At 48.7% G+C, this 25,326-nt stretch overlaps 1 protein-coding gene across 1 annotated transcript in view; it reads left to right on the top strand.

Annotated features, from left to right (window-relative positions):
• The first annotated feature begins 17,912 nt into the window (after positions 1-17,912).
• IQCA1 (IQ motif containing with AAA domain 1) overlaps positions 17,913-25,326 on the top strand; it is a 105,974-nt gene continuing 98,560 nt past the window's right edge. The window contains 1 exon segment of the mRNA XM_017829617.1: positions 17,913-18,021. Within this exon segment, the coding sequence (XP_017685106.1) occupies positions 18,011-18,021 (11 nt within the window). The 5' untranslated portion in view covers positions 17,913-18,010.

The raw sequence follows: 25,326 nt of genomic DNA, 5'->3' as shown, positions 1-25,326 counted from the left end.
TTTAAATCCAACGCCTGTAATGAAATGTGTACTTACAGATGTAACTCCCTCCTTAACAGGCTGGACCAAATTCAACCCTGCTCCAAACCACCCAGAGATGGACCTGGCCCAGCCATGGCTCTCATCTCCAGTCTTAATGAAAGCTTGTCCATGATTTGAACCCAGCAACAATTAACCTTGACAGGGGGAGATAAGATTCAAGTTTCAAAGCACAGAGAGTTTACTGGGGTTTTGTGCTCTTTCATGAGGCTCTGATTATTATTTTAATGCAGTTGTTTGTGGTTTAGTTTCCTTTTCCCCCCCCCTCCCCTTAATGGTAACATTGAAAAGATAAAAGTTTATGCACTCGTGGCAGGAGCCAAAGGATGGCCGAAGTCCAACCTACCTCCAGCCCACTGCACTCATCGGATATGCTTCCAGACAAGGGGGAATCAGACTAAGAGATGCTGTGGATAGTTCAGGACTGACTGGCCTCAGACATTTTGGAAAAGGGAAAAGAACTCATTAGACTCACAGGAAAGCCAAGAGTGGTTATGAGAGCACTCTTTTAGGAGACTACAATAAGAAGCCAACAGATCTCTCCCTACTTCCCAGCAGGAAGCCTGCAGTCATCCCTAACAGTGCTGACAGACCCCCATGCTTGGCGAGGCTCCCACCCAACCATCTGGAGCTCATCCACCGAGGTGCAGCTCTGAGGAAGGAGACAGAGCCTGGCAAAGGTGTTCAGAGAGCAGCTGGGGACAGGGGTTTGGCTCCTGAGCTTCAGCACAGCTTCACTTGACAGCAGGTGAGGGCACATCTCCTCTGAGGATGGAGCAGCTCCAATGGCACCGCAGTCCTGAGCGAACTGGGATAACCAGCAGCCCCTGCTGACAGCAGCATGTGCCTGGAAACCCTCCCCAGAGGCCAAGCCAGCAGCTGGGCCGTGCTCCTGCTGCACTTGTGTCGGTACCAGAGCTTGTTACACCCTGCTCACCTCGTGTCTCCAGGACCCACAGAGCCACAGCAGCTCCTGCACCGCAGAGTGGGACCTGTGTCCCTTCTGCTCTCCCCAGCTGGGGTTTTCAGCTGGCTGATGCCTTCAGCACAGCTCCATCCCACTGAGGGCTGGCAGTTTGCTTGGCACCTCTGACACTGCTTTGAAGGCAGCAGCATATTCCCCCTCCTCGAGGGCTGTTAATGAGAGCCCGTTTCTCTAGTGAGGTGGAACTACGGCTCTGAAGCCTCTGCCAGAGCTTTCCCAGATAATGCAGCCACAGGCAGTCTTTAAATAAGAGGAAAGAATCAAAGGTGGGGAGTGACCTGGTCAAATCAGCTGGGGAAGATGGGAGAGAGCAGATACACATTGCAGTTTTCTTCCCAGGTCCATTGGGCAGCAAAGAACAGTGGCATGAGAGTTCACAGGTGCTCTCAATATTGGCAAATATCACATAGAAGGGTTTGCTACCTACACTGGCAGAAAACGTGCCATCAGCATAAGAGAAATGCAAATTACAGTGTAGTATAATGCATAGATATATGGAATTTATTTATTTATAGCCTCTCCCAACACATGCACACACGCTTGTGTACCCACAATATTTTCTTGGCTGCACCTACCCCTGCTTTGCATTCAGATTGCATGCACTGAAACCAGTCATTAAGTTGAACACATGGACTTCCCTTCTCTTCTTCTAAATCTAACTTAGAGGATACCTTGCTGGAGGTGAGGGGAGCAGGGAAAAGAAAAAAGCAGGAGAATGAGAAAGGGACAAATTTTTTGCCATGAAGCCACCACTGGATCACGTAACTGCCACCCATTGCAGCAATGAAAAGACAGCCCAGGCTGAGCTGTTCCTCTCCAAAACACACCTCCATGTTAAGAAGAAGCTGCCACATCCTCTCTTCCAGCCCACTCCCCTGCCTCTTCCCCACAGAAGCCCTCAGAGCAACTCACCTTCAAAAATGAGGCTCACGGCAGCTCCTCAAGGCTCATTCCAGTATTTCCAGGTATTTGTTGGCATGCTGTAAGCACACTCAGTTCCCTCCTTAAACCTCCTGCAGCTCTCTGCCCTCACACTAGGAGTGACCTCTTACTATTAGATTACCACATTCAGCCAGAAACTGGGAAGCTCTTTTTCCAAGGGGCATCTTGAGCCCAGGATTGGCATATGGCTTTTAAAGCTTGTTGCTCTCACTGAGACCACCAGCCAGTTAAAGCACAGCGTGTTTTCTAAAGAGCAATCCCACAAGGATTTGCCACTATGATTTAAATCAGCTGGCAGAGGAGACTGGAGGGTGGGGGTGGTGAGGAGGGCAAGACCCAGAGATGCACCTGGCCAAGCCCTGCAGAAAATATGCACCTGCAGGGAGAACTCTGGCTCCTCCCAGAGCCTGAAATGGCACCAAACCCACAGCTGAACCGTGTCTTCTTTCAGATTTTCAGCCACTAGATCAATGGACAAAGGCACAAGGGCACAGCCATACTCTGCAGCCTGACCTGCCCCAGATTTTTTGAACTACCTTGGAAAGCTACTGCAAGGGCTTGTGGGGAAAAAAATGCTCCCAATAACACAGAAAGCCAGGTTTCAATATTGTGTGTATCATGGTCTGGCTCACTGCAGGTCATCAACCTCGTACAAAACCTGGTTTGAGGGGAAAAGTCTTTCTAGCAGCACAGGAGTCTCTAAAAAGGGGAAAAAATGCAGTATCACACTTCCAGAAAAACAAGACACACTGACAAACTGACTGCACACAGCTCCCAAGCCACAAACGAGCCATGGGCAGTCTTGATTTTTAACAAGAAATCACTAATGGTGTATTACAAACTTAAAGAACAGCTCCTGGGGCCAAACCACCAAACCAAGACTCCTTCAATATCCCACAGCTTGTGAAACGTTGCAGAGCAGCGCTCTGAGCTGCTGCCGAGCAGGGGATGGCTCAGCCTTTGCCACATCCTTTCCTGTACAGCTTTAAAGTGCCATCCAAGCACAGGATTTTTCCTGCTGCTTGATGATTTCAGATCCTTGACCTGGGAATGGTATCACATCTGCTACCCATTATCAGGGAGGGAGAAAGGCTCTCCCCTCCTCGCTTCCTCTGCGTGTAGCTCGAACAGTGTTGTGTCTGTGAGAGCTGAAAGCAGTCAGGCTGTAATTCAAACAAATCAGATCTAATCACCCTTATCAGAAGGCTGATAAAATCAGCAAAACTGAGAGGCTACAAAAACACAAGGCAAAGAGGTATTTCACGATGGGCATGGAAAACCAACACCTCTGAAGAGCTGTTTTCCCCACAGAGACATCAGATCACAGTGGGGCACTGCTGAAGAGTCTTTTGCAGACCTAGAAAATGTTACTTCCCAAACTCTGATTCTGGAGAGGGTTGTGAGGCACAGAGGGCTGCATTCCAGAATGCCTCCTAGATCCCAAATTTTGGACAAAGCAGTCACAAAAACACTACAGATGGACTAACACCATCTCAACCAGATGTTTAATGGGTGCAATGATGTCCAAACAAAACACGGAGACAGATCCAGGTACTGTGGAGGGGACCACGAGTCTTACTTTGCTACCAGAGCTCCCAAGCCCAGAGCTGGACACTGGCACAGGCACACAGCTGGAGATGAGGGTTTTCTGAGTCCAGGACCCACTTTTAGAGGACAATACAGCTCTAATGGAGCCCTAATGTCAATCCTCCATCTGCACGTAGCAATATCCTGCAGCTGGCTCCCCTTTGCCTGGTCAGCTCCCAGTCCCAAGTTCACCAGCTCCGTGGCACTGCACCATAACAGGAACAGTCCTTGGCAGGGTTCCTGCATGGGGCTGCCTGTACTTTGTGAACCAGGCTCGCGATCACATTTTTCTGGTTAAGATCACCTCCAGAGGAACCACCTGGAGTCCTTGGCCAGCTAAAGGAGAACCTCTGCCCTCATGTGACTCACTTTTCCATGGCAGAGGAGCACGGGAAGCACTTAGGAGAGGAGCATTTCGCAGGATGAGCGGACACGGGTGCGCAGGCAGACAGGGAACTTCCTGACACACACCCTGGGACTGTCTGCTGGCCACGAGGGCCGAGCTCTGACCTCCCTCCAGCCAGCCTGACACAAAACAAAGCTGCACTTACCCACTGGCAGTGAATGTCACGCAGTGATGGAAAAATAGGGGTTGGAAGAGGCCTCGGGAGGTCACCTAGTCCAGCTCTGTGCCCCGTTGGAAGAGTCAGCGCTGCATTGTCCCCGTCAGGCACACATCTAACCTGCTCTGAAAGGCCTCTGGTAATAAAAGCAACATATTCGAGGCTTTTACTATTTATATCATGATTTGGAGCAGTACTTGAAGAATGGAGGGCACAGAGGGGAATTGCTGCATAATAGCTGGGAATTGCTGCATAAAAGCTGAACACTGCATTACTGAAATGCTGCAGGACCCAGGGGAAGCTGCTGAATAGATAAGGATATCTCAGTGCAAAATGTAAGGGCAGGACCACCAGCAAGGTAACAAGGGCACATTGGAGGGCCCCAATCAGGCTGGCCAGGCCACCTTGCAGGGTTGTGACATCCGGCAGAGCCAGTGGGGACTGACAGGCTGCCCAGGGAGGGCATGGAGTCTCCCCCTCTGGAGACATTCCAAACCCACCCGGACGCGTTCCTGCATCACCTGCTCCAGGTGACCCTGCCTGGGCAGGAGGGCTGGACTGAACAATCTCCAGAGGTCCCTTCCAACCCCAGCAATTCTAGGATTCTGGGATTCAGTGCCCCTCATGCAACGTGGAGGTACAGACCTCAGCACTGCCTCCCACAGAAGCTGGCCTGACATCCTTCGCGAGGATTAAAAAAGCAGGCAAATAAAAAAAATAAAGTCATGTTCTCAGCTGCATGGGAGAGAGTGTCTCGGCAGGAGGAGGCTCTGGGCATGTTTACCCAAACACCCAGACTTTTAAAAAGAACAGTGGAAACGCTTAGCACAAAATCCCATTAGCAAATAACGGGATTTCTGGGAGCACCATCTGTGCACCACATTGAACACTTGCCCCGGAGCACGGAGACTAAAGCACGTTGCATATGGAAATCCAGACAAAAGAATATACAATAATACACAAAGGCAGGGAGAGCACATATAGGATGGGGAAGAAGCCAGAAGAGACTTTTTCCTCCCCATCCTCACAATACCCAAAATCCCATTCCCTTCACAGCCTTCCCACAATGGCTCCTGAGGCATCTCACGTCCCTTCTGTGCCCACTGTGAGGCCTCGTCATGTTGCCACAGAAGGGGAAAAGCAGCTTTGACATGAATGAGAATCAGCTGACAAACCAAAGCTGTTCAGTGTGAGGTGACACACAGGGTTAGTCTTGGAAATAATTTTTTCCCCCTCAGGTGTTTTCCAGGAAGGTCTCCCAGATTTCTAAGCCAGGAGATTACCTGGAAAAGGTTCTGTCTCATCTGTGAGGTTCTTCAGCTCCACCACAGCACAAAGGGCCCAGAAGTAAGCACACTAGGGTAACTCTGAAACAAAGCCAGAGAGGATTTGGTATGAGTGGGTTCTGGAGAGCAAAACAAACCCAACTTCACAACTGGCAACTTGAAGGAGCCCTCTCCAGTGATTCTCAAGCACCCCTTCTCCTTCGCTCTTCCAAACATCCCCGTCTTTGTCCGCTCTCCCAAGGGCTCTTCAGCAGCATCCTCCAAAACAGCTATTACAGCAATTACTGCAATTAATTGATTTGCATATCCCCAAAGCCCCATCATTAGTGCAACACAGCCAAGCGTGTTAGTGTTTAATAATATCAATCAACAATTATTCATAACATCCCGCCCTGGCAGACCTAAATATAGAGACAAGCATTCATGTGAAAACAAAAAGGAGGGGGAAAAAAACCCCAGCAGCTAAACAAAAGAATTAATTTAGAACAGAATTAGGATCATAGAAACAAGACAGACAAGAGACAAGGTCAGATGTCTCACTCCCAGCTCATGTGTGACTCTCCCAACCTGCCTGCTCTCAGTTACCGAGCGAGCTGCAACCAAATAAAGTGATTTTCTCCTTGTAGTAAATAGCCAGAGAGCTGCAACGAGCACATACGAGGGGGTGTAGAGGAACAAGAGACGACTTTCACAGTCTGCTGGCCCTGGTTCAGAACAGCACTTCAGCTACAGCTCGAGAGGGTCCCCATTCAGGACAACACTTAAGCACATGCTGAAATTTGAGTATGTGCTTAAGTCCTGCTCCTCCTCGGGCCAGGCGCTAGGAAAAGGGAAAGGCTGCTATCCAGTTTTCCAGGCTTTTAGAAATACAAGCTGTACCTCTCAGGGACCGTATGCTCTTCACCAACCTCTGGATTTGGAGCCAAAGCCTGTTTGCTCCACACGTGAGCCCTTCAGGACCCCCGATGGCCCCTTCGTGCTGGAGGTGCCACCACACACCAGGAGGGAGGCATGACCAACTCAGCCTGGTCTCCATCACCACCTTCAGCAGCAGGAGGAGGTCTTTGCAAGAGCCCAGTGCCAGATTACATAACGTAATTAACAGATATGTTAACGTGCATGTTGATCAAGCAAACACCATCTTGCTCTGAAACAGCCGCCAAGAAAACTCAGGCATTCAGCTGCTCGGACGGTGTCAGCTGATGGAGTACAGCAGGCACCAAAGGCAATTAGTTTTTTTTACACTTCTGGAGGAACTGGCAAGACCATGGTGGTACAAAGCCACAGCCTTGCTGCAAGTCACAGCTTTTCACCAAGCTCTGACAATATCCTATTTATGAAAGGAATTAGGCCAGGAGGGGCTCAGTAGGTGCTTCCCACTCTCGTGGATGCAGCCAGACAGCTGGTGGGGCAATGATGTCTCCAGCCTTCATCACTCACTACATCCTGACCATCCAGCAGGCTATGGCTTCAAAGCCATCTTAACCTTCCTCCATCCTCACCCAGTGCATCCCGAGGTCCCTCAGACAGCTCCAGCACAACTGTGGGGCAGCAAACAGTCCAGATATCACAGAGGGCAGCAGGAAGGACGGACTGGCCACCAGGAGAAATGTGGGCACAGGGAAGGAGCAGCTCTGCCCTTGCTTCGCACCCTCTGGCACTGAGACAAGGGTCTCCAGAGCACATTTCCCTCTGTTTTGGCTCTGTCAACCCATCCCATAGATAGATCCCAACACTGTAAATCACACCAGGATGAGCAGAGGACACCCCCCTTCCCAGCTCCACACCCAGCACTCCTGCTAAAACTACTGACTGCAGACTAAACAAAGGCTTTTTTACCCTGCCCACAATCTGGACTCCTAACTGGAGACTCATCCAACATGGAATCTATTCCCATTCCTTTCACACGGAGACTCATCCAACGTGGAATCTATTCCCATTCCTTTCACACCCCTCCCTGCTCCACTGGTGCCAGTGCTGGGGGAAATATTGTGCCTTGACAGTAGGAAGGAGTAAAATGCAATGTCTCTCCAGCAGCATTCTAAGTAGAAAAAGAAATAAGATTTTAAAGCCCCCTCGCCTTTTGTTGGCTTCCAGCTTCCCCCACCACTCTGTAGCCACACACAACGTGCCAGGAGGGGTGCCCAAAGCAGGAGCAGCAAGCAAGGAAACTACAATTGCAGTAAACCACTTCAAAAAGGCTTTGCATTTGCTCAGAATTGCTTGAAAGGAAACTTGCTGCTCATGGATGTTCGTCCTTCACCTTTCACATGTTTTAAAAGAAGTATTAATCTAATTGTCTGGGTTTTTCTTGGGAAAAAAGAGTTTCTGGAAGTCAGGGTCCAAAAGCAAAACATAAATAGGAAATATAAATGCTTCCTTAAAGCCGTATTTGGGTTGTTTGTGAAAATCCCCAGCAGCTTTCACTGCCTCCCAACAGCAATTGAGAGACTTCGGGGGAAAAGTAAGACATGAGTGGCCACAGCGCTATTTTCCAGAATAATGTGGAAGGGGAAATCCAAAACAACTAAGTGCATAACACTGAAGACCTCAGAGAGAAGTTTGCCTGGGGCAAACATCTCCTAACTGCTGTAATTACCGTGAAAGGTCATCAAGGACACCTCCCCATGCATGCTAGAAAAATTCATGCAAGCATTTCGGGTGGTTAGGGCAGCTTTTTCAGCAAATGTAACAAAGTTCTGACATGGAGCCATACGAGGTGACATCAGCAAACAGGCATTTTCCTCAGAAAGTGCACACAGCAGAAAGCTGAGGACATTCAGCACCTTCCAACTCCCGCTCTCCTGCTTTTCACCACGGCCATTAAAAAGTTCAAACCGGCCAAAACACGGGGTAAAAAGCAAAGGCTGCACACGCAGGACTTCGCAGTGACAACAGCGAGTACAAAAGAGCTCAGTCTGTGAACGTAATTGGATTTAAGAGCCAAATTTCTTCAGGCACTGGCTGTGGAGAGGCTGTGGTGTCCCACCCCGGCCGGGCAGGTCCCCGTGAAGGGGGAGTTGGCAGCGCGGGGGCAGCGCGTGCTCCTGGCCCACGCGGGCACCCACACGCGCCAGCCCCTGCCCCGCCTGCCCGGGGGGGCTCAAGGAAAGGCAGGTGCAAAGAGAATGTTCATCCTGGGTGCTTCCCTTCCCGGGATCCCACTCATGGGCCCAAGGTGGTGAGCAACGGGATAGATAGGCTGTTGGGGAGAGGGCCCTCCACGGCTTCATCGCCAGCTGGAGCAGTGTCCTCTCTCCTGGGACTGGAGTGCTGGAGGACACGTGGGATGCTGCAAACAAGAGTCCTTCCAATCCTACCCTGGGACTGGCCACATCTGGTGGAGCCAGGTGAAGTCACGGCACATGCAGGTCTGGCCAACTGGTTTTACCTGTCTCGGGCAAAATGATTATCTTGGGGCTGGACTGACTCCTTCCCGGTTCCAGAGCTCATTTTCAGAGGTGGGGGAGAAAGCCTTTGGCCCGTTAAGTGCCTTTGTACACTCACTGTTGGCACCCGGTGCCCTCAGCAGGGTAAGCACACAGTCTCTTAGGCTGGGAGGGAGCTTTGCAGACCATCTGCTCCAATCCCCTGCTCAAAGCAGCAGGAAATGAAACACTGCACGTCTCCCCTGCTCTGCGGCCAAAGGCACAGGTGGGACATGTGTGAGGAGCAGGGAGGGATGAAAGAGACCTCACCACAAGAATCTCTCCTGCTCCAAACACTGTGCAGAACAAGCCTCCTATATGAGAAAAAGCTGCTAAAACACTCATTGCCCTGACTGAGCACCTCAACTCTGACCTCCCCAAAAAGCAGTTTTAGCCCTCAAGAGCCAACCAAAGAAGCACTCAGGTGCATAGAAAGCACATAACTGATCTTCATCTGCAGAAACAAGTGTACTGGATGCATTTTGGCTTGCGTTTTACCCTTTTCTTCCCAGACCCTGTGGCATTATTGTGCACCTCATAAAGCAGACCTGTCCCAGCAAGGGCCTACCAGCTTCAATTACCCCACGTAGCCAACCTGGGAAGAGCTGTACCTGCTGTCTTTAAGGTGTTACACCACCATACTCTAGTGCCAAATAAAGAAAACGCTGCAAAGCCACTGTTTAACTGAGCAAATTCACCTGTTTTGCACTTTGATCTTGATGCAGGAAGCAGAAAAACCCCCTGCTACCCTGCTCCAGCTCAGACAAAACCTTTCCCTGTGCTCACTCCCAGCGACAACCCCGCACCAGTTATGAGCTCTTCCTTCTCTGGCCTTTTTATTTCATTCCGTCACACCAAAAGCAGAGACAGGCTTGGAAATTAAACTGCAGCCACCAGTTTCATTCATGAAGTTGGCTGCATAATGACAAAGTCAGCTATTGTTATTTCTCACAGTTTACCACCTCCAAGCCAGGGAGTATTGTTTTTATTGCTATTGTGAGAACAAGAGCAGGGGGGAAAAAATAATCTTAAGCTTCCCTTCCCCTCCCAATCAAATATAATAGAGAAAAAAAATCCCAACAGGGCGGATGTCAGATCCTCGAGGATTTTTTTTTTTTTTGAGTTATCTGCAGGAGCTCAGCCTGGTGCTGCAGGTTTCTTGAGTCTGAATTTTATCAATGGTCTGCACTGGGTCCATTTGAAAGGACAGCAGGTGTTCGAACAATGAACCCAGGCTGCCTCCACATCTGGGCTACAAAAGCCATCGCCATGTTTACAAGAAACAGGATAATCAAGAAAACATCCTGTCACAGGGCACCTAAAAAGCTACAGCCCCTTGTTATTCAATTTTCTCTCACACTGTGCTGCTTATTTATAGCACGAGAAGTTGAACCGGGAGGAGGAAAAAAATAAATGCGAAGTTTCTCACTCATTTCCACAGAGAAGTGACGCACGTGCAACGTGGAAGGCAGGCACCGGGCTCATATTGTTCCTCCAGCTCGAGGTGGGATGGCATTAACCCCTGAGCTCTTGCTGCAATCAGTGAATTATCTGGGCATAGCTTGTTGGTTTTGCTTCATTGATGCAACCGTGTCAGTTAAACCTGACTCATCCTGGGACACCCCAGAGGGAAACTGAGTCACCACAGACTGGAAATAACGTCCCCAGAGCCTGAGCACATAGACATGGGCAATTACAGGGCAGGGATCGGGGAAATTGCTCATCCATCTTCTCCTTCATCACTTAAGATGGATCCTGAGGGGCAGCAGACCACGAGAGGCTCTTCCAAAGCTTAGAGAGGACATAGAGGGTCCCCTCTGGAGGAACTTCTTTCCCTGCACAATGCACCAAGCACATCTGCAGAACCAAAGGTTGCCACCAAATTTCAGCTGCTAGTGGCTTGTAGCTCCCTACAAAGCCACTGTATTTTGGGGTTACTTTCTGCTGATGTTTTGTTCTGCTTGCTTTTAACTTTTCAGTGAAAATAAAGCAGGACACATCCAACTTAGTAATAGGGTGGGTTTTTTTTAAATCAAATGAGTTCAACTTCATTGAAGATGCACTAAAATGGGAGCTTTAAAATGTTTCTCACCATCCTTAAGAACAACCTGGGAAGCTCCAAGATATCTCCTCCTTCCAGACTAACACTTTGTGACTCAAGTCATCCTTATGTCCAGCAATATTAAGTATCCTCCCTTCCTTGCTTTAATAGTTTCACTTCTGGAAGCCTTCAAAATATGCCAGCTAGAGCTCCCCCACAGAAATGCTCAGCCTCTCATGGAGTTTGACTTCCTTGCTTTTGAGTTGAGTCAAAGGGGATTAACTCAACAGGTGTTTTACTGGAGAGTGGGAGGGAAAACATAACAAAACACAATGAAACAACTGCCTACGTGCACGAATACCAGATGAATTCCTCCTTTTCTGGGGAATGAACTGCTAAAGCAGATGGCAAACATCTCCTTCTCCTGGAGCCCCAAGTCACTCTCAGTTGGCAGCTTTAAACACATCGAGTCCCGGAGCTCCAATGCTTCCCTTCAATCAGACAGGGGGTCTGGAAGAGGATCTTCTGATCCAGACCTGACCTCTGAAGGGCTGAGCTGCTTCCACTGCCCCTTCCTCTGCGGTCTTCTGTACCCTGGTCATGCCCAGCAACACCAGCTGGAGTGCCAAGGCCTTTCCAGCAGCCTCTGTGCCTTATGCACTGTGCCGGACAGCTGAAGCCCAGACTGCTGTCCCATAAATTTGTGGTAACACCTCACAGCTATTTTTTTTCCCACTAACAGAAAGACCATTAAACAGCACAGGGATAAAGGGACCACATCAGAGACCAGCATCTTCATCCCCTCCTCCCATGGAAAGCAAGCTACATGTTGCTGAGTTCTCACCAATCCAGGGCTCTCCAACTGACTGGGCCCACCAAACCTCCTGCCCATTTACCCCAGCATGAGACACAGGGGCTCCGGTCAGCTGGAATCTCACTGCAACTGCCACACAGCAGCGTTTTCTCCTCGTCTGCTTAAGACCATGAGAATTTCTTGGCGTTTTCAGTGATTAATGTGCACACACAGCCAGTGTTAACAGTCAGACTTAGTCATTTTTCCATCAAAATCGTGAGAAAAGCATAAATAATATTTCAAACTGCTGACTGGTGAGCCTATGAAGTGAGGAAGTGGTCAGAAGATTCGTGTCTCTTAAGAGAACTGAAATGGGTCTGTCCAGAAGTGCCATTCCACAAGCCATACTGAACACATCTTCATGTTACACAATCACAGAAATGCTACTTATTTCCAATATTTGTTTTGCAGGATAATATAGAAGCGAACTTTGCCCCCCTAAGTGACTCAAGCTTGACACAGCCTTTGTGTTAATTTATTAAAAAATTCGCTGGCTGGAGCCAAACGTTCAATTAAAACCTCTGCTAACAAATTACTGGGATAATTGCCAGCAGCCGGAGTCCAATCCCTTTTTCTGTTTCCTTCTCACCAAAAAAGCTTCTGGTGTATGTTGTCAATCTGTATTGACTGTTTGACTGATGCTGGTCAGCATCTTTAAGAACAGCATCCTAGATAATTAAATAGCAGAATGCTGATGAACAGTTGTTAATACAGAATAAAATCAATACACACCCTGATGTTTCGTGATGGTACAGAGCTGACACTATTTGAACCAGCTTCTTTAGAAAGCTTTAATTTTATCAAACAACATTCTTTCAGGAGAGATGATTTGGGGTTTTCCTTTTTAACAAAAGAGAAGCGGAGTGCGGCTCGGCATTTAATATCTGACTGAGATTTAAAACGCATGCTCCTTATGAAGTGTGACATTTTATACCTGAAACCACAGGAACATTTCCCACATTTAAGGGATAGAGGGAAAATTCTTCAAATTAGATTTGAACTTTATACCTTCTAATTCTGCTCCAATCCTCCTCCTCCATGTACCACGCTCGGGCCTGATGAACAGGCTGCTATATCAAAGTCTAACAGCCCTGACCGCCGACAAATCCCCTTCACTCAGCCTTGAAGTAGAATTGGCAGTTATGTTAACTGGCAAAATAGCTGAGCCACTGATCACAGGGCTAAATGAAGTGGTCAGTGCAGCCCAGCTGGCAGAGCCAGCCCTCCTGGGGGTCAGCCTGAGCTGGAAGACACCACTGGGGCCACAAGGCTGACCCAAGTCCCCCAGCTTGCAGCAAAGAGCCACCCAGAGCTCCTTTACACACTCCCACCCAAGCCTAAAGGAAAACCAAACACCCATCTGCAAGGAAGTAATGAGCTGAGGGATGGAGCACCTCTGCTACACAGGCAGGCTGGGAGGGGGGGTGTTCTGCCGGAGAAGAGGAGGCTCCAGGGAGCCCTACTTCTCACTTCCCTGGACACAGAAGTTTGCTGTGCAACTCAGTTGCAACCAGGTCCCCATCTGGGGACAGTTGTCCTGCTGTAAGTGCTGTGACAGCCACTGTGCCTCGTGGGAGAGCTCCTCTGTTGAGCCCTCCAGGATGAGAGGGACACTGGTGCTCCAGGGTAGGGCTACAGAGCAAGGGGGATTTTCAGTGTGAGACATCCAGCAAAACATCACCCTCCTGGCACTTCTCCACCACCCCAGCTTCATCCAGCTCATTAGCAGGACACAAACAGGCCCTTCCACGACCCCTCATGTCAGTGAGAGATCATGGAATCACAGAATATCCTGAGTTGGAAGGGACTCACAAGGATTGAGTCCAACTCCTGGCCCTGAACAGGACAACTCCAAGAATCCCACCATGTCCCTGAAGGCCTCTTCATAAGGAAGCTGCAGACCCAATGAGGTCTCCCGTCAGTCTCCTCCAGGCTGAAAAAGCCAAGTGCTCTCAGCTGCTCCTCATAGGGCCCTTCTGGGCCCTTCACCACCTTTGTGTCCCTCCTTTGGATACTCTCTCATATAGTCTAATAGATATCTGATATATCTCTAATACATAACACTTCTTATACTGTGGGACCCAAAACTGCCCTTGGGACTCGAGGTGAGGCCACCCCAGCACAGATCTCACACCTGTCCCCGTGGCCACACAAGAGGCAGAATCCTTGACTCCCAAGTGGTGTCCTGAAGCCTCAGCTCATTCATCCCACATGGTGAGGAGCCCTTTGCCTGCTCTTTAGGCCAGCAACACTCACAAAAACTCCACTCCATCTTCCACCCTGTGCCTTGAGGGACAATCCAGACCTCAGTAAGTGCTTTGAAATACAAGTTGCAAAGGCAGAACATTATTCCCATTATGTTCCTCGCTTTACTTAAGCCCTGCTCAATAACAGACAGGTGCACTAAGCTCTTTGCCAGGGACCCATGTTGAGAGGAACAAGACCCTCCAGTTTTACATGTTATCCCCTTGTAAGCTCACAAGTCACCTCTTAAGCTTGTAATAAAAGACTTTTTTGAAAGATGATGGCACCTAGTTTCCAAGGCAGCAGAACTTTTAAGCTCATGTTTGCAAGAGCCTAAGCAATTACAGATGCCAAAAGGAACACGCTGTATAAAACCCATCACCTATTCCTGCTGCAAAGATTAAATAACACAGTCTTATTTTTTAATGCAACATGATCTGGATGAGGAAGTTGCTAGTGATGCTATACAAAAAATGTACAATGCATGGAATAACAACTACAAATCCCTTTAATCTCTGCTGGTACCTAGAGACCTCAGATGGCTTGCTGCCTGTAGGGATTATTGGAGACATGTGACCCCATAATGGAAAGACCGAGACAATCCAGTATGTTGACTGACCACTGATGGTCTGCTGGACCTCAGCTGCACTTCAGGCTGCAGAGATCATATGATCACAGAGTCACTGAGGTTGGAAAAGACCCCCAAGATCATCAAGTCCAACCTTTGACTGATCCCCACCTTGTCCCCCAGCCCAGAGCACTGAGTGACATGTCCAGTCCTTCCTTGGACACCTCCAGGGATGGGGACTCCACCACCTCCCTGGGCAACCCTTGTCCACCCTTTCAGTAGAGAAATTCCTCCTGATGTCCAACCTGACCCTCCCCCTGGCACAACTTGAGGCCATTCCCTCTCCTCCTGTCCCTTGTTCCCTGGGAGCAGAGCCCGACCCCCCCCAGCTCCCCCATCCTGTCAGGGGGTTGCAGAGCCAGAAGGTCCCCCCTGAGCCTCCTTTTTTCCAGGCTGAGCCCCCCCAGCTCCCTCAGCTGCTCCAGCCCCTTCCCCAGCTCCATTCCCTTCCCTGGACACACTTCAGCCCCTCAATGTCCTTCTTGTCGTGGGGGCCCAGAACTGGACAGAGCCCTGGAGGGGCCTCAGCAGTGCCAGCACAGGGACAGTCACTGCCCTGGTCCTGCTGGACACACTGTTTTTGATACAAGCCACGATGGACTGGCCTCCAAGGGAAGAGACAAGAAGGGAGATAAAGAAAAGGAGAAGAAAGCAGGAGATGGGGCTGGAGAGCAGCTGAGCCAAACCTGAAGTGCAGCCACAGCAAATGTCCCAGGGCAGTGCTTCAAGGACAGCCCCATTAAATAGCCCAGGCAGCCCCGTGCCCTCTCACTTCAAATTACCCAAAAGCTCAAGGATTCAACTGGAATGCAACTGCTGAAACCTACAGCAAACCAGAACATCTCCCACTCCCCAGTTTCTCTGTTTATAAATCTCTATTTTCTTAGGCTAAGCCAATTACTTATTCTCAGTCACACACAACTCCCATTTCAGATACAAAACAAGCTCCTTTCCCATGAAAAGAAAAAAAAAAAAACTCTACTTATTTCATAATTAATTTTGCTGCACGACTTTTCCCAGCAACACAACTCTTTTTTTTAAAAGTGCCCTACAAACAAATCCCCTCTGCCCGTGCACAGCCTCCCTGCACACTCTCACACATCACTTCTTTGTGGCTTAATTTCCCATTTTTAAAAGGAAGATATTTGCTGTTCTCCAACTTTCTTGGGGGGAGTGAAGAAGCCAGGTGGGGAAGTGAGCAATAGGCATTATTCCATCATTAATACAGCTTCTGGCACAATAAAGATAATCTTGTGCACTGTGGCACTGAGGTGCTAACAGAGGGCAATAAATTCAGATTAATAATTAACATCCACATCATATCAAGCCATCTTGGTGCTCTCATTTTAATTCCTTCAGAAAGCTTCCTACTTTTTTATCACAAACACATGCAATAGGTTAATAGCTATTAATTTTAGGAGTTATTTTTGAGCAGTACACTGCAGAATAAAAGCATGAATAACCCCTTTCACATTAATACAGCAAGTTACAAGCTGATTGTACACCACTGTCCCAAACTCAGCCCAGAGAAAATGCAACAAGTACTAAAAAACAAACAAACAAACAAAAACAAAACAAAAAACATTGATCCAATACACTTAAAGAAATTACATGATGGGCATCAGAAAAATAACATCTTACATGCTTTTTATTATGATCTTGATTCTTCAAGATTTGCATTTTCAAGCTTTTTCCTCAAAACCAGAGGGGCTAGGAACTTCACTTCAGACATTTGATAGCCAAGAGTCTCACCTAATTATGTGAGCTGGGGCTTCAAGGGAGAAAGAAAAAAGGAAAAAGGAACACAGACACACAGAGATTTATGGCAGAAAATATCATCACTGGCAAAACGCTCATTGTCCCAAACTTCTTGCTTTTCCCTTCTCCACTGGCTCTCAGAGGAGTGGAATTCCCCCGAAAAACTGTGCTGGAATCCTGTCTCAGTAGCTTTGATTTTTTCCTATTTTAAAGAAGGACCCTTTCAATGTTCTGCAACAGATGTTTCTCACTCTGCACACAAGCAATACATTGAAACAATTCTTTTTTAATACCCCAACTTGCCTGCCAGCTAGACATCATTCACAAGAAGGTGAAACAGCTCTACCACCCCCAAAACCAGCCTCCTACCAAAACCAAGGCTTGGAAATTATGGGTGCGGTTTTACAAGCAACATGCTCCCACTTCATCCCTTCCTGATTTTTTGTCATATATCTATCTATATTTATTTATACTTATATTTTATATACACACGTATGTTATATATACATGTACACTTACTTGTTTTAAGAAGCAAAAAAACCTGAGCAGATCCTGCTAGGAGTGATGAAGTGGCATTGTGGGATGCAGACACCTGTCCCCAGGCTCAGTGGTCACTTCCCAGCCACGCCTGGTGCACAGATGTGCTCAGTTTGGGGATGCAACTGATGGAGGAAACACAATGCATGAGACAGGTTTACAGCAGTTTTCAGAGGAAAAAATAATACTAAACTGGTTTTCAAGTGGTAAGGGAATGGAAAACCACCAGAAAGTTGCCTCAATATGTACTTGTGGGAAAGAAATAAGGGGGGGGGAGGGAGGAAAAATGTGAATGCAACTGGGACAAGCCCCTGGGAGGGAAAAGGAAATAAAGGGATCAAGGGGGCAAGGAGGGGCAAAAGGGAAGAAAGACAATATTGAAGAAGCAGAGGAAAAGGAAAAAAAGAAAATATATGAAAGGGGTAAAAAAGAAAAAGATAGGAAAGGGGAGAAGGGGGGGGAAAGGAGAATATAGAAAAGGGGAAGGAAAGGAAAAATATAAGGAAGGAGGGGAAAGGAAAACATGGGAAAAGGAAAATAAAGGGGGCAGAAAAGGAAATTACTGGAGGGGGGGGAACACACAATGAAAATAAAGGGGGGAACTCCCGAAACTATCAAGGCAAAAAAACCAAACAAAACGGCAGGGAAAGGGTGTTTAATCTAAAAGAGAGGGATTTAGATCAGATATACGGAAGAAATCCATCCCTGGAAGTGTCCAAGGCCAGGCTGGACGGGGCTTAGAGCAACCTGGTCTAGCGGAAGGTGTCCCTGTCCTTGGCAGGGAGGGCAGGATGGGATGGGCTTCAAGGCCCCTTCCAACCCAAACCGTTCCGTGACTCCATGGAGAAAAAAAAAAAAAAGGGAAAAAAAAAGGAAAAAAAGTGTGTGTGTGTGTGGGGGGGGAAACTTAAAACTCCCTTTGCTGCCCGTACAAGCCCCGAGGCAGCGCCGGGGAGGGATCGCGATGGCTCCCCCCGCACCGTCTCCGCGGTAACGGCGGGGCCCGACCCCGGAACGGCCCCGCGGGCGGCATCGGGAGCGGGCTCGGGCTCCGGGTGGGTGTGGGTGCCCCGCTCTGGGGTCGGGCTCGGGTTCCGGCTCTCGGGGTCGCTGCCCAGCATGTCCCAGGCGTGAGTATCGCGGGCCGCGGGCGGGGCGAACCCCTGGGGTGGGAGGGGGTAGGTAAAGCAGCCCGAGCCCCGGCGGGGCCAAGGGGAGGCAGAACCGGTTCTACCGGGGTCAGGCACCGAGGGGCGGGGGGAGCCGGGACTCGTCCCCGAAGCGACCGCGACAACGGCAAAAGTAGGCAAATGGTATCTTAGAATCATAGAATCAACTGGGTTGGAAGGGACCTTCGAGATCATCAAGTCCAACCCTTGATCCAACCCCGCCGTGGTTCCCAGCCCATGGCACTGATGCCACATCCAGTTTTATCTTAAAAACCTCCAGGGACAGAGAATCCACCACTTCCCTGGGCAGCCCATTCCAATGCCTGATTACCCTCTCTGGAAAGAAATGCTTCCTAATATCTAACCTAAACCTCCCCTGCCACAGCTTAAGACCGAGCCCTCTTGTCTTGCCTGGGAAAAGAGACCAACCCCCACCGGGCTCCCCCTTCCTGTCAGGGAGTTGCAGAGAGTGAGGAGGTCTCCCCTGAGCCTCCTCTTCTCCAGGCTGAACAGCCCCAGCTCCCTCAGCCTCTCCTCATAGGACTTGTGCTCCAGTCCCTTCACCAACCTTGTTGCTCTCCTCTGGACCTGCTCCAGGACCTCAATATCCTTCCTGAGCTGAGGGCCCAGAGCTCGACACAGCACCTCACCAGCACTGCATCCAGGGGAAAAATCACTGCCCTGGACCTGTTGGCCACACTGTTCCTGACACGGGTCAGTATGCCAGCAGTGTTATTCCCTTTGCACAGAGGGTTCCTCGCTTACAGACAGATTTGCACATGAGGCTTTTCTCCTCCCCTCGTGCTCTCAGCACAGTGCAAAGCTTCCCGAGTTTATTTGCGATAAGCAGACACTGAGGATGGGGCTGGATCAAAGTGCCTGCGAGGAGCCCTGCTCGTTCCTCTGGGAACATAACTCAAAGTCCAAGCCCCCATATTAAACAAGAATTATTATTATTGCTGTGCTACAGTGCTGGGAGCTGAACTGTGAGCATCTCCCACAACATCATCCTCCAGCTCCAGCAGCACGGAGCCCTGGGCACAGCTCAGTTTGGGGAGGCTCTTATTCCCAGTGTCTGAGCTGGACGTGGCTTGCTCAAGCTGAATAAGCAAAAGTACATTAGGAAAAAAAAAACAAAACAGCTCAGGGGTTAATTTCTACCTCTTTCTGCTCCTCTCCTTCACATCTAAGCTCTGACCTGGTCAAACCTGACCATATCCAAAGTGCTGCCGAACCAGGTTGTGAGCAAAGCCTCTCCTGGCTTCTTTTCCATGATCCTCCTACTCGGCATCAAAACCTCCTGTTTCTTTTGCTCAGTATCATCTTTCCAAACTCCCAACTCCTTGCCAGGTTAAAACCCCTCATACTTCCAGCCTCAGAACTAGAGCAGCTCTCCTTGTCACCTCCACCTTGGGTTTCATAGCATCATAAAGATTAGAAAAGACCTCCAAGATCATCAAGCCCAACCTTCAGCCAAACGCCACCACCATGCCCTCTAAACCACATTGTGGGGTGCCACGTCTACTTGTTTTCTGAACACTTCCAGCTGTGGTGACTCCACCATCCTTGGCAGCTGCCTGTTCCAATGCTTAACCACTATTTTAGTGAAGAATTTTTTTCTAATATCCAATCTAACCTCCTCTGCCTCAACTTGAGGCCATTTCCCCTTGTCCCAGAGCTGGCTGCCTGGGAAAAGAGGCTGACCCCCACCTCACCACAACCTCCTTCAGGTAGCTGCAGAGGGCAATGAGGTCTCCCCTGAGCCTCCTTTTCTCCTCTGACCCAGCCTCCTGCCTCAACACATTTGCAACCTCAGCCAAATACCACTGCAAATTCCACTGCTTTCCAGCCCTGCAGCTTCCTTTTCCATGCTCCTTGGCTCAGGAGAGAAAGGTGAGGTGAAAGGAATAAAGAACATCCCCAAGGGTACAGCAGAGACTGTCTGGGGGCTGTGTCCAAGGACACACACCCACAGCACAGCTTTCAGCAGGCATAAGTGTGAGGAAAGCTTGGTCAGGTTCCTGGTGAATCCAGTGCAGGACTTGGCTTGTAACAGCACAAATCGTGCCTTACACTACCATGGGGTCAGTTCAGGGAAGTTCACAAAGTAATGGATAGTTATCTAAATTGCACTGTTTAGAAGCGGGGGGAGGGGAGGGGGAAGAGAAAAAAAAAAACCACAAAAGTAGTGCTCGACCTCTTCCTGAGAGTTATCTCAGACTGTGTCATTCCTACAGAGTCTCTGAATCATGGCTGGAAAATACTTGTGATTCAACTGTTTTAACTCAGTTTAATTTCAACAGGGAGGGGGGCTCTTTAGCGTTTCCTATTGCATTGCCAACACTGAACAGCAAATCTCCATAAACATGATAAACATCTCACACCACATGACAAAAACATGTATCCAGTTCTGCTTCTGAGCGAGGTGGTGGTGCTGGTAAGGGACCCCAACTGGACATTGATGCTGCTTGGCTCAGTTTGCTGTAATCAGGCTGTAGCTGTGCACAGCACAGGATTTATGGCTGGGCTAACCCAGCCCTTCATAAACACAAGTCTGAGTTGCTTCTTAACTAAGCTACCCAGGCTACTTTTACACAGTTGTATGTGGCGAGGTTTTCCTGGCTGTTACCATAAATCATAGAATTGTCTAGGTTAGAAAAACCCTCTAAGATCATTGAGTCCAACTGTTCCCCCAGCACTGCCAAGGCCACCACTAACCCATGTCCCCAAGTGCCACATCCACGTGGCTTTTAAATTCCTCCAGGGATGGGGATTCCTGTGCCAGGGACTGACAACCCTTTCCATGAAGAAATACTTCTTAATATCCATCTTAATATGGAGTGACAGGGCAAGGGGGAATGGCCTTAAGCAGGAGGGCAGGGCTAGACTGGAAATTAGGAAGGAATTTTTCCCTGTTAGAGTGAGGAGGCCCTGGCACAGGTTGCCCAGAGAAGCTGTGGCTGCCCCATCCCTGGAAGTGTCCAAGGCCAGGTTGGACGGGGCTTGGAGCAACCTGGGCCAGTGGAAGGTGTCCCTGCCCATGGCTGTGAGTGGGACTGGATGAGCTTTAAGGTCCCTTCCAACCCAAACTATTCTGTGATTCTATAAACTTTCCCTGGCACAACTTGAGGCCATTTCCAAAGTATTTTAAATGCCATGTGACAAAATTATAACAGTCTTCCTTACACGAAGGCAGTGAAGCAAAGAGCTGATAACGCAAGGGGTTTGTGAGAAAGAACTTTGGTACTTCAGAAATACAGATGCTGCACAGCACAAAGCTCTTTCTGAGCTGGAGTTCTGAGGCATGTTCAGCATCCTCAAGGCCCTGTGATTCTAACAGAGGTGTGGGCTAAAGCCCACAGCAGTGTTTAATTCCACTGCTTTAGTAAGCTTTGTCTCGGGGCAGAGCCAGGATGCTCAGAGAGCACACAGCCACATTCTCTTTGGGTCAGTAACTCCAGCAGCCAGCCAAGGGAAAAGTCAGCATGTCCAGACATGCTTGGCATTTTCCAGGGATGGTCACAGTGCCCAGGAGAGCACAGCCACTGGCTGTAGGGCGATTAAAAAGTGCTGGAATATCTCACTTCCTAAAGTACTCAGCCCTCAGCATTTGCATACAGATGTACCTTCTGCTCCAGACACTGAACACCAGATTTACATAGATGCTTTTGCATTTATGTTTTCCTGCTGTGTTTCCTCCTCTTTAATCAATTTGTTTACCATCTCCTTGACCTGTAGGATCTTGACCAGTAATTTCTTACTTTGCCCTGACAGTCCTAGTCCAGACAAGTTCAAAGCTGAGTCTTGGCACTGCTGCCATTCCTACCAGGTTTTAATCAGGTACAAGACATTTGCCACTGCCACCAAGGAGCTTTAAACAATCAAAGCACTTTAAAATTTAATCTCGTGTCACAAATAGAATTTATATTAATTCACTGGTTAAATATTGATCTAAGACAAGGTCTTTAGCATCTCCCCTTCTGCTTCCAACAGAAACAACCAAAGGAAGGCTCTGTATTTTATGTTACATCCCTCAGCTAAAGAAAATTAAGGTGGAAAAAACCAAAATGTGAAAAAGTCAGTGCAACTTCCAATCCCCTGTCTCCCCCATTCTCCGTGGCTGCATTATGATGCAGTTTCTTATGTTGTGATCACATCCTATTTTCTTCCCACAGGGCCCCAGCCTCGCTCAGCCATTGGGCTGTTGTTGAATATTTCTTTTTATCCCCTCATTCGGTGTCTGGCCCCGGGCCATATTCTTCAAATTCCATCCAAACGCCACAGTTATGAGCTTCCTCCTGGGCATTCCTGGCGTGTTCTCTCTCCTACCTCTCCCAAGCAGTCACAGATCCATCTTTGCCCCTCCTTCCACCCCTGGTGAGCATTAGCACATCATCTTGGTTATGTTAAAGCAGGAAATCAGAGACAGGATCGAACTGATCACAGCTAAGGCTTAAAGCTGCAGCTCCCTCCCCTGCTTACCTTCATCTTAATGAGCAGGTAGGGAAAGAACTCGTGCATTACTTGGACAGTGTCTCCTTTGGGAAAAAGCATTGTCAGTGGAAATATCCCAGCAGCATCTGTGCTAGGAAACAGTGGAAGAACAGGCCACAGTTATCAAGAAACTGAGTAGACTGTGTTAACTTTGAGCTGAAAGCCTCCTGCTCCTGGGCAGGGGCAGAGCAGCACCCAGACACAGCACTTGCCCTTTGTACATGGAATTGTAGGCAGCCAGACGGGTGATGGCTCTTTCCTTTTTTTTTGGGGGGGGAGGAAGGAAAAAAAATAAAATTACACATCTAGGATGGTTAAAGCTGAAATAAACTTCATTGCCACACAGAGAAAAGTGTGTTATAGGAAAATGCTGCTTGGGATAGGACAGGATTGTCCTGCTCACCCCAGAGGGAAGGGCAGCCTCCAGCCCAGGCAGGAGCTGCAGCCTATGGGACAGAAGGGCAGCCCTTGGAGCACTCAACAGCAAAGTTCAACCCAGAATTTAGACTTATTCACTTTGGCATGTCCTCCTGTAAGAGAACAGCCCTTTTCCCTGTCAGCCCTGAGAGTCTGGCAGGAGCAGGTGCCTCAGACCTGCCAAGGTGAGGTGCTGCTGCTGCTGCTCCATGAAGCTGCTCCCTCGCCTTCCCTGCGGTTTCCCATTACATTTCTGCCACACAAATCCTTTATCCCTTATTGTCCTTCTGTCATAGGACCCAAGACTGAAATTGGAGATGACAGAAGCACAGAGCTGTTCACGGTTACAATGCCAGCAGGCTGCGTGTTTTCCTCCTGTCACAACCAAAGCCTGCTGAGGTTTATCCTTTATTTTCCCTAAATGCTTCCAACTCTGTAAAACTTCGTGGCTAGAGCAAGCATGCTTAAAAAGTCATCTGGCAGAGTTACATTCACCACCAGCTGAGAAGTTTGGCATAATTGTGAGACTAATCTTATTTAAGGAGCAAGGCAGGCTTAAACAGGCTCATGAGCCTGCACTGCTCTGAACTGCAGGCTAAAGGCTTTTAAATCAGGAATTAATTCAGACAACATTTCAGCCAGTTTGGTTCATGGAGTCATAGAATATGCTGAGTTGGAAGGGACCCATGAGAGTCACTGAGTCCAACTCCTGGCCCTGCACAGGACACCACAAGAATGCCACCACGTACCTGAGAACATTGTCCAAACACTTCTTGAAGTCACAGGTTGTGTCCTAAGGCCACACTGATCTGTTTCTGCCTGCACCTGTCCACCTCCAAAAATGTTTGTCTATAATAAGACAAAAGAGAAAAGAGGGGTCTAGTCCTATAGTATTTTTAGCCCAGCAATCACCCTGCAATACCTGAGCAGGCTGTAGTGGGGAAACAGCTAACTGCTGGCCTGGATCAGCCGGTCTGGTTTTTAGACTAAGTCTGGTGTTTTTAGAAAGAGAGAAAGAAAAAGAAAAGCAGTAGCATTTGTACAAACTCCTTTTCCTCTAGGGGCCTCACTTTCCCCTCCCAACCTTTGTCTCTTGTTTCTTTATTTTACAGAGGCTGCAGGGCAGGGTTTCCCTCCCCAGTGTTTGCCCAGGGCTCAGCACAATGACTGACTTGTGTCTGGAGGGGACCCTGAGGACTGGCCCCTGCACACACTTCCTTGTCACTAGACCCCCATCTTGGTCCCTTCTGCTTCTCTGGGTGACTGCTGACTTGTCCTGCGTGGTGGTGGATAAGTGCTGGGCTCCCTGAGCCCTGCTGCACGTCCTCTTGCTCTCACAAACCCTGTGGTGCTTTCTCCAGTCCCTGTTGATGGCCCAGCACAGCCCAGTCTCATCTCCTGAGAAAGGAGAAACTCAAGTGGTTTGCAGTGGCAGCAGAGGTGCTTCAGAAATGTTTTAACACACACGATTTAGGGCTCATTTAATCACACAGGAGCTTCCAAATTAGGTGACGAGAGCTGGGCCAAATCAGTCAAATGTTTTCCCTTCCCCCTCTTAATAGATGCTCATCTCTCAGAATAAAAGTAGGGCCCATGCAGCACTACACTGCTACAGCATTAACGTGGCTGGCTGTGAAAGCAAGAGATATTCCTGTCCTCAGAGGACAGCCCAGAAAAAACAGGCATCAAAGCAGCCCACAGACAAATCCAGGGACAGACACAGCTTGGAGTACAAACTGTGCCATGTCCTGGAATAGCAGAGACACTATTCTCTTTGGCAGCCAAGTAAAACACCAAAACACTTCAGGAGGGGGGTAAAGAAAAGCCACACAAAGGTGACCCCCACCGATGCCAGATTCTACTCTCAGCTCAAGAGCTGTCTGAGGGACAGTTTGCATGCTCAGCAGAAATCCTTCCAAGGTTTTTAAGCCTTAGAACCAGTTTAACACCAGTGAGCAGGCTCACCCCCGCTGCACTCAAAACCAGCACACTTGTCCAAGTGTAGGGAGAGATGGCTCAAGCAAACACGCAGAGTTAGAGGGCCCTGGAAAATTAAAACAAGGCAATATGTAACTTGGCGGGATTTTAAACACCTCTATAACTTGAACAGAAAAAAAACATTGCTAAGCTTTGCTCTAAATGAGGAAGCTTTATTTTTTGAGCAATAAAAGTGAGATTCGAACTAGCAATCATGCTACAGCAAAAGAGACTTCTTAAACCTGTGTTTTAGACTCTGTTTCCACATTGTGGGAGTGAAGAGAAGGGACATAGGTGAGAAGTTGAAGCTTTGACCTTCCCTCCAAGCTGTAAGCTGCCAGAAAGCACTCGGGGCTCTGGAATTAAGTCACTTGATGT

This window comes from Lepidothrix coronata, unplaced genomic scaffold (genome assembly GCF_001604755.1).
Source record: "Lepidothrix coronata isolate B3197 unplaced genomic scaffold, Lepidothrix_coronata-1.0 Scaffold165, whole genome shotgun sequence".
NCBI lineage: Eukaryota > Metazoa > Chordata > Aves > Passeriformes > Pipridae > Lepidothrix > Lepidothrix coronata.
Note: the sequence above shows the minus strand (reverse complement) of the source record. Positions and strands in the feature narration are given on the sequence as shown.